We start from the raw sequence: 10,332 nt of genomic DNA, 5'->3' as shown, positions 1-10,332 counted from the left end.
TGTCTGTGTCCCTGGCAGGAAGGGAGACATTTTATCTGGATTTCATGACAGCTTGCACCCTCCCTATTTCTTCTTTTAATCTTCGACAACATAGACAAAAGGACAGAAAAATGAAAATGAGAGATTACATGTTAGGCCACTTTGAGACAGCATAAAAGAACTCTAAAAAAAAAAGGAGGTGTTTTCCTAAACAAATCTCTCTACCTTTTTGTTTTCTTTCAAGATTTGAGGAAGCTAAATGGACTGAATGGGAAAAAAAAACACAAAAACATGCTCACTAGAAAAATGGTATTCAAGTAATAATTGAATGTCTAAAATCTGATGCAATGTCAGAACTAAGAAGTATTTGAGAGATCTACTAGGGCAGTGATTCTCAAATTTTGGGTGCTTGTCAAAGTATGTATTCTTAAACTCCACCCTGACAGATTTATTTATTCAGTATAAATTTATTGATGCCCACTGTCTTCTAGGCTCTGGGGTTATAGTGATACCTAAGCCAAAACCATTGCCCTTGTTAAATAAATGATAAAACAAGAGGTTCACATATCATGCTTTGAGAAACATATTCTTTCCCAACAATTTTGCCTTGGGAATTATCCTTATTTTGGTATTAGTTTTTCATAGCACCCTTTACTTGGGTATTCAAATGGAATATATATGATAAAATAAAACAGAAGAGTTCATTTCCTAGAATGAGTAAGTAAAACAGGCCAATTGCTCCCATTGTTGTCAAGATGACCTGGATTACTTCCAGCTGCTATGTCACTTTTTAAAAAATTAATAATAATTTTATTAATCTAAGACTCAATGTCACCATTTGTAAAATACTAATTAAAAAGAGTATGTACCATTTAGGGGTTGATATAAAGATTAGGTAAGCTAACATCCATAGTGAATGGTATATGGCACTCAAGAGAATATCACTTTTTATTGTATATCAAGTACTGTGATTGTAAAGCCCCCACAGGTGGATCTCTCTTAGTCAAGTAGAACCATGGAACGTCTGAGGTGGGAGATGTATAGATCACAGTTGTGTTATTATGGTATTTAAACAGTGCTCTGGAGAGCCAAATTTAAACTGCTGGAAGAACTCCTTCATTGCTTTTAGTTATTTTGCTAATAGGAATTCATGTGCAATTTTAGTAGAAAAAAGTGACTGTTAAGAAAAGCTTGGAAACCACTGGCAACCCCAATGCCTCATTCTAAAGCTGAGAAATTAAAAAGGGCTGTGATTTTCTAAGGTCATATAGCAGAGTTAGTGGTAGAGCTGATATTGAAAGGCTTCTTTGAAATGAATGTTTGGAAATGGGAATATGAGTAATTGTGGCCTCAAACACTTTGCAGATTGAGACTGAGTAAAAATTCATAAAAACAAAAGTAAAACAATTGTAGTCTGACTTTGTGGAGGGGATGGTTCCTCTGTATTCACTTGAAACCATTTGAAATGTAGACATTCTTTCTTTACAGGTGAAATACATTTCCAAATACTATACAATGAATTTTCATTTTGACTGTAAGTGTAGAGAAGAATAGAGCTTTAAAAGCAATTTAAAATTAAATTGTTTGGAACTATATGTTTCAATTATGATAAAATTCAGACTAATGCTTAACAGAAAATTTTTAAAAATAACGTGAAAAATATGAAATTTATTAAAAAAACACATTTTCCATGTTGCAAAATAAAGCATTAGTATTTTCTGTCTAATTATAGCACTCAGGAAATGGTGTCCTGGCTAATGAGAAATCTTTTTCTTTTCATGCTTGGTATTAAAAATCTGAACATGTACCAGGACATTTTGTTTTAGGAATTGATAATGAACCTGACCTAATGTTTCTTTTATAATTTCACTGTCTAGGATCATTTTTCCTAACACTATTTCTTATTGTATAGTACTATGGATACAAGAATAACAGGAGATTATAAACTACAAGGTTAAAAAAAACCCATCAAAATCTAAATCCCTGATATTAATTTATTGTGTTGTTATTTGACCTATTTTCCAAAAGAAGAAGGGATATATTCTCTACTGAGGTTCTTGTTATTCAATAATAATAATATTTCAAAATTAGTTAATAATTTTGAAATCATTGACTTTTATTCTGTTTCATAAAGACCAATTATGGAATCATAGGATATCTTCATAGTTTCAAATTTGGTATCTAGAGACATTTGAATAATGTTAGAGATTAATGAAATCTGTTTTAAATTACATTTTATAATATAAACAAAAGTATTCTATGAAAAGGAAAACCTTGTGTTTAATTACTAATTCCCTCTAGAATGGTATAAAATAAAATATAATGAGCAAGACATGAGAACCAATAATATTTACATATTTTTAATATGCTTTGTGTTAATATTTAATATGTTTTCTCATGGATTAATATCTTAAAAACACATTTTTATATTCATATGCTGGATAATTCTTAATTTTCTGCTACTTACTCTCCATTGGTTCCAGTGTTTGAAATTTCCCCATGTTTTATGGGATTTAAAAGTTTTCATTTTCTATTTTTATTTCAAAATAAAATTGAATATCTTTAAAGTGACTATATTAGTCACTTGTTCAAAAAACTTCAATGTCAGACTGCTTGGGGAGCCAATCGAGAATTTGTTTGCACAGCAAGAATTCTTCTTAGGTAAAACAGATCATTTTGAACAGTCTCTTGGTAGCAAGCACTGATTGAGGAGTACAAATATTAATTAAAAAAATTCCACTATAAACAATTGCCAGTTACAATTTCATTTTAAAAGTAAGCTTACAAAATTTAATTTGATTCTAAAATTTTAAGGGGCTAAAGTTCTTTGTCAAATATGAATGATGTAAATAAAATTTAGCAACTAACGATAAATTTAACAACTTAATAATTATAGTTATTTAATAGTATAACCTAGAACAGGAATGAGTTTATGTTTAAAATAGGTTCTATGACTTAAAGGAAGATTCATGTTTTCAGATTGTAATGGAGGAAGGTTTTACAGCTGGGACTCCTGAAGAAGAACTTCTCCATCCTGAATTCCCATATCGAGGCCAGACTGAATAATTACAGTTTTTATTATATCTTGCAACAATGAAATCATAACATACATTTTTGATAACTCTTTTTGATTCTCTAAAAACAGCAACGATTTATAGTTACATATAATGAATCTTATCCAAAAGGAAATTTATTGCACAATAATGTGGTTAGGATTTCATTTATAAAGCTTATTTTTTCCTTCCCATATGATATAAATGATGATTAAAATTCTACTTCTGGATTTCAATAGGGGACTGAAATCTTTTTTTCTGGGTTTTTTAGAGTCAATATTTTGATTCCTGTGGGTAATGAGGAAGATGCTTGGTACAATTCTCCATGCTAGGTTGGGAGGGTCTCTGTCTAGAGACATTGTGCAAAAGTTGTTAACCACTTCAACCATGGAAATTCTTGAAATTTTAAAACCACAATTTTGGTTTTAGTCTGATTATTCAGTAGTCCCCATATCTGCTAATCTGTGGAAGGGAGGGGAGTAGTTAAGATTTCAACATCTTCTTTACTCTTGTTTATAATTTCATATACTTAAACTTTAAATATGAATTGCTTTCCCTTTTTACACAAGTTATAAAAATAAGAGGCCCTGTTTACACAGTTTGCATTTTTATGAAATTTGCAGTTTGAAAAAAAAGCTTTTTAAAAAGTGGCAATTAATGCTTTTCTTTGAATATGCTGTAACTTTAGATTTTTTTTTGTTTGTTTTCTGAAACAGTTTCTGAATTTAATCCACTAAACATCTGAAGATAGAATTTTTATTTAGCACTAGAGTAAAACATACCAAGGACTGAAGAAAAGGAAGTTTTTTTTTCTGGTCCTGCTTAATTTTCTTTGTGCGTTGCACCCCCTTTATGACAGCTAACAATATTATATTTAAATTTTATATATTGACAAAATGCAATCTACCTCTGTAAGCATTGTGCCATTCAACAGTACTACTATTAAATTTACATACCACAGTTTAAATTACATCCATTTCAGGAATGGTAAAATGCTAAAACTCAAGTATCTAACCGCCTTACTGGAATGAGTACAATTTACAAATACAATAATTACATTTTAAAACCATTAACAATATTACACCTAGAAGTAAATACTGTAGGACTGGTCATGGTATTGTGTCAGGGAAATCATTGCTGAAAGTCATTGACATTTCCAGCAGGTATATCCCAAGTGCAGATTTTTGGTTTGTTTTTATCAAACCAAAATTAAAATCTGTTTCTCATACAACAGTTCTCCTTTATATGAATCTCCAAATCCTTGCATAAGATTTTATTAGTTATCTGCCAAGTATTTTCCTGCAAAATAAAACAACATATCAACAGGTTATCTGCTAGTTCCATAATGTGGTTATTATGTGGGTAACATTTTATTCTTCCTGCCTTATTTCTAGAAGCTAAATATTACATACTCAAGGGGTACAATACTAACATAAAACACATAAAGTGTTTAAAGTTTTCAGTTTTCTAGACCAGCACGTTGCCTTTTCACATTTCCATATGTGAACACTTTGCAGAGGTTTGGGTTTTGCCCAGAATAGGTTGGAAGATTTGTTCCTGGATGTGAGAATCCAGCTTCTTATAGTAGGAGTAATCATATAATTACTTTTCAATGTGGGCCATTTTTGAGAGTGAAAGGGGGCTAATTAATAATTATATCAATATTGCAACCATAAAACCCTGGATGTATCCCAGCAAATCCTTGACAAACAAATCACCTTAATATTGGGGAATCCCTACCAATAAACTCTCATGTGTGCCCCCAAAGGGGTCTCATGACCACATTTCAGCTCAAGGTAACCGGTTCTGATCTTTGGCCTAGACTTTTTAAAGTTGTTATTGAAATGAAAGATGGATACTCTTAGATCTCAGCTAAGCATGAGTCTAAAATCTATGAAGATCTGCTTCAGAAAAAGCATTTTCAGGTAAGAGACAAAACAGCATTTATCTTGCTTGTCAGTGTAACAAAATGGCATTTATCTTGTTTGTCAATATAACAAAGTAGAATTTATAGCATTAACCTCAGTGTACACACATATATAATGGGAATGACAGGTCAGTCCCATGTAAGAACTAGCCAGAGCCATGATAAGTAGGCAGGGCCATCCTAATTTCTGATTTCCCTAGTTTATTGTCCTATTTTTACTTCATTCAACAATTGGTTTGCTTTCTGATTGCGATGGGAAATGGGGGTTGGGAGTGGAGAAGAAGAGGAAGAAGATGATCAGAAAATCATAACATATTCCTTCTTAAGGAAGAATAGCTAAGGCAATATTGTTGTCTGCAAATGAGCACACAAGATACCCACTTACCTGCAGCAAACCTTTTCTTGATGAGTGAAAATCTGTACCCTGCTCCAACAAGTTCAATGTCACAGCCAGAAAGAGTGCTTCCTTCACTTGTAAACTGCACAACCAATGGGGAAGGTTTGCTTGGTCCTTCAGATAACTGAAATCTTGCCAATAAAGAACCTACCCCTACAAAAAGAGTATTATTGATAACAATTTAAAAGATAACAGTCAACACAACATTCTGGATATAATTTTGGAAATTGTATTCAAGGTTAAAGTGCAAAATCAATCTTCCTAGAACATAGTATATGTATATTTCAGGGACAAAACAGTGATGAATAATATTTATCATGAAATATTATTCATTACTGTTTAAATACACCAATAAAAAGGTAATTCAGCCAAATGGTACTTCAAAATTTGGAAGCATGATACTTGGAAGGTAATGTATTTTCAGCTTATGACTAATATACAAGGAAAGTGAAAAATAGCTAAACTATCAGAGTGTGAGATCTGATACAGAATGAAAACATCTTCCATTAGAAGGTGTCTCCTTCATGTATGGTCTGTTTGATGTGGGGTGTTCGGTGGAAAAGAGGTAACAGAGGATTCATTGAAGAACTATTTTCTCTTATTGGTAAAAATAATAATACATAACAAACTTAACCAAAATACTTTTATTACTTTTAGTGTTAAGGGTATTTCGATTAATAGTTTTTTAATACCTGACAGTTATTTCAGCTTTATATATTAAATAAAATAAGCTTGTGATTGCATTACCTCCATTTTCTGACTTCTGAGAAATATCAGGAATCTTCCACAATATTCTTTGTTGGTCAGCATTCCTAAAAATAAAATAGGTAAAAGACTTCTGCATATGTAAGGGTTTTTGTTTAATGGATGTCATATTTTTCCAAAGTGTTAATTAATAAAAATGATCTTAAAAATTTTAGCTACAATTTAAGCATTATCTATCTATCCATCCATCATCCCTCCTCTTCCCCTCCCTCCTTTCATCTATCGGCCCTTCCATCTATCCATCCTTTCATTCATCCATCCATCTATCCACAAATCCTCTGCTTTTTCTTTCTTTACTGTCACAACACCGTCAAAGAGTTAAACATTTAGAAGGCAGTGCAGTTAAAAAAATTTAACACATCTACTGAAAAAATAGAAGGGAAGTGTTAGTTGATCAATTAACTCAGGTAATTTAAATTGAAGCTGTTATATGGTTGACATTCTTTTTTTTAATGTTCTACTTTTTGCTTCTAACAATCATATGGAATCACTGTAATATTTTTCCTTAGGAGAATAGCTCTATTTATAGCCATTATTGATACTTGGTGTCTATTCCATTTCTGTTCCCATACCTTCTCTAGTGTACCTTTTAATAATACAGAGACTGCAAAATGAAACTCAGACTCCCTTGTAATTAGGGTCCTAGATGCAGACTAAGGTCCACCAATCACATGCACTAATTAAGATTTGGAGGACAGAAGCGGGGCAGAGGCCATTTTCTTGATGCTTTTTGGGCTGTTCTCTGCTAGTCAGCAGCCTGAGATGATGTGGGGCATCTTCTTAAACCGTGCTCCAGTCCAGTCTCGGTTTTGTAGTTGTTGAGAAGCAGTTTAGGCAGTGCCGGTAGGAGCTTTCTTATCCTTGGATTCTCATGAGGGTGGTGGATTCTCGAATTCAATGGCTCCACTGACAGCCTTCTAATTTCTCTCCTTCCTGGTTGCAGCAGAGGTACCAACCCCCCTGGTGGGTCAGTTCTGCAGTGTTCTAGGAATTATTCTTGGAGATCCAGCCTAAACCTTGTTCTTCTTTTTGTGTATGAACGAAATCCCTGTGTTAAATCATTTTCTGCTTGAAATAGCTACAGCAGTTTCTGTTTTCTGCCCCGAACCCTGACACCCAGGCCTACTGTGATCTCTTCCTATAGGAAACACAAATATTAAAATGTCTGTTAAGCCTTTGTCAGAAGGAGCCCTTTGGTGAAGAGGAAGGGGGCTAGTGGCTCCTTACCAGACTGCTGGTGGAAGCACCGCCTGGAGCTTGGTTACCCCTCCATCTACGGGGACCAAGAACTGCACGTTGTTGAGGGCCACGGCTGTTGTCATTGCATCTGTGTTGTATTTGTAATCTATGCGCAGGTCGGTGCTTGCTGGTTCACACCGCCAGTTCACTGCCAAGTTCAGAGGCGTGGACTGAATGCCCTGGGCTGACACCTTGCCAAAGACAGAAAAGAGAACATTTAAGGCTTGACCATTAATCTGAAACAAAACCAGAAGCTATGATTATGTCTTATGGGAATATTCATAGATATTAAAAGATCCTTGTGCTGCTCACAAATGAGCAGTCAGAAAAAATAAATGTCACCATGATGGGTAAATGAGATTTGGATGCTTCAGGTAAACAGTTACAGATTAAAAACATAAAATAAATGATTAAAATCTCCACAGCACTTTAGAGTTTACAATTCATTTTATGTCAGTTAGGCAGATGCTATCACAGTGCTTAAGAGCTGAGGCCAAGAAGGCAGATAGTCCTGGGTGTGAGTCCTTTATTTTTAAAGTTGAAGTGCAGTTGCTGTACAATATTATGTAAGTTACAGGTGCACAACATAGTGATTCACAGTTTTAAAAGGTTATACTCCATTTATAGTTACTATAAAGTATTGGCTATATTCTCCATGTTGTACAATATATCCTTGTACCTTATTTTATACCTGACAATTTGCACCTCTTAATCTCCTACCAGTGCCCTTCCACTAGTGACCACTGGCTTTTTCTCTACATCTGTGAGTCTACTTCTTTTTTCGTTATATTCACTAGTTGGTTGTATTTTTAAGATTCCACATGTAAGTGATACAGTATTTGTCCTTCTCTGTCTGACTTATTTCACTTAGAATAGTGTTCTCCAAACCCATCCATGTTGCTGCAAATAGTAAAATTTCATTCTTTTTATGGCTGAATAGTATTCTATTGTATACATATAGATATACATATATCCCACATCTTCTTTTATCCATTCATCTGTTGATAGAAACAGGCTGCTTCTGTACCATGGCAAATTGTAGATAATGCTGCTATGAACACTGGGGTGCATGTATCTTTTCAAATTAGTGTTTTTGGTTTTTCAGATATATCTCAGTGTGAGTTCTGCTTGTCACTTCCAAGCTGAGTGATCTTGGACCAGTCATTAAAAACCTCTCTGTGCCTCTGTTATTTCCTCATCTGCCAAATAAGAATGATAATAATTTTAAAAAATATTTACTTTTTAATTTTTTTGGTATGTGGTATGTAGGATCTTAGTACCCTCATGTGTGTATGCTAAGTTGCTTCAGTCGTGTCCGACTCTGTGCAACCCTATGGACTCTAGCCCACTAGTCTCCTCTGTCCATGGGATTCTCCAGGCAAGAATACTGGAGTGGGTTGCCATGCCCTTCTCCAGGGGATCTTCCCAACCCAGGGATAGAACCCACATCTCTTAGGTCTCCTGCAATGGCAGGCTGGTTCTTCACCACTAGGGCTACCTGGGAAGCCCCTGAGTACCTTTACCAGGGATCAAACCCATGCTCCCTGCACTGGAAGGCTGGAGTCTTAATCACTGGACCACTAGAGAAGTCCTGGGAATGAGAATAATACTTATACCTAGAGATGTTAGGATGATTGAAGAAGGTGTTTCATATGAAACACTCAGCATGGTGCTTAATATATAATAAGGAATTAACATTTAATACATGTAACCTATTAACATTCTTATCATTTTTGCTCTTCACAAATAGCAAGTTAGACAAAGCAAGTTACGATTACTCTTTTGGAATTTGCCATTTTAAGGACTTAAACCCGGGTCTTCTAACTGGCAGTACTGCGTTCTACGGTCTACTATCAATTCTAGTTAGAAACAACTGTGAATTTGACTAAGGAAGAGTCAGATTTCAAGAATCAGCAAAAAGTTATAAAACAATAATAGCAACTTGAATCTTGGATCCACAGTGAAAATTTTGCAAGGCTATTATTTCTACCTTTTACAAGTATATGAGCACCACAGGGGTTGTGTGGGTGATGTCTGTGCTCTTGAAGTTTAATTCATGGAGTATGAGTTCTGCTGATTTTGAAAACTATAGGCAGCTTTTTATTGGCCTAGCAATGCCTGCACATATGACACCATGGGGAAGGGTCCTGAAGACAGGCTGCACTTACAGAGCGGGTGTGGTTGATTTGGAAACAAAACCAGACATGGATCCTTTTATAAAATGAAAGACATGGCTTTTGATGACATAATTTTAGTTGGATGATCATTATAATAAAAGTTTTAAAACTTTACAATAATCTCTATAATAAACCTTATAATAAAGTTTCTACACTTTATTTTTAGCAGCCCAGTCCTCTGCAAATGAATTCTTATTTAGAAGTCTGTTATTTAAGAGCTCAAAAGCGAGCAGACTCCCTCTCCCTTGGCATTTCTACACACACATTCTCGGCTGGAGTTCTCAACTTCATAGTGGTTCCTCTGCCCAATGAGGGGCTTTATGGACAAGTGATTGTCTTAGTTACTGGGGAGGGTGCTACTGGTAGCCAGAAAGTCAACTTGCTTTGATTTGAGAATGATTCCACAAAGTGCTAATAATGCCTCCCACCCAATCCCTTGCAATGTTGAAAAACAATAACAACAATACAACTAAACCACAACAAAAGGGATTTCTCATTTAAAGCAAAATGGCAGACTTAGGGCTACTTCTGAAGTATGTTAAGCTGTTAGTTCTCCAAGCTTAAAAAATACCTAGGTGAGAATCATTTTTATCCTTATTTCAGATGAGGAAACTGAGGCTCAGGGAGATTAAGTGTCCAAGGTCAGTAGACAGTAGGGAAGCTGACTTAATTCCAGAATTCGGTCTCCTGACTACATATTAATATTTATATCAAGTTCATATTGCAATAGGCGAATTCTGTCTACCTTCTAGGCTTTGTCATAATGATGTTTAAAGCTTAGATGATACTATTCTT

The 10,332-nt window shown here is 34.6% G+C and overlaps 1 protein-coding gene across 3 annotated transcripts in view; it reads right to left on the bottom strand.

Moving 5' to 3' along the window:
• Positions 1-2,357: 2,357 nt before the first annotated feature.
• SGIP1 (SH3-domain GRB2-like (endophilin) interacting protein 1) overlaps positions 2,358-10,332 on the bottom strand; it is a 233,732-nt gene continuing 225,757 nt past the window's right edge. For all 3 annotated transcript variants that reach the window (XM_010850276.1, XM_010850274.1, XM_010850275.1), the window contains 4 exons: positions 7,349-7,551; positions 6,104-6,168; positions 5,345-5,509; positions 2,358-4,331 (listed from right to left, as the gene is read on the bottom strand). In XM_010850276.1, coding sequence (XP_010848578.1) covers positions 4,309-4,331; positions 5,345-5,509; positions 6,104-6,168; positions 7,349-7,551 — 456 coding nt within the window. In that variant the 3' untranslated portion in view covers positions 2,358-4,308. The remainder of the gene's footprint in view (positions 4,332-5,344; positions 5,510-6,103; positions 6,169-7,348; positions 7,552-10,332) is intronic.

This window comes from Bison bison, unplaced genomic scaffold (assembly GCF_000754665.1).
Source record: "Bison bison bison isolate TAMUID 2011002044 unplaced genomic scaffold, Bison_UMD1.0 scf7180017864290, whole genome shotgun sequence".
NCBI lineage: Eukaryota > Metazoa > Chordata > Mammalia > Artiodactyla > Bovidae > Bison > Bison bison.
The sequence above is the reverse complement of the archived record's forward strand: the minus strand, read 5'-3'. Positions and strand labels throughout refer to the sequence as shown.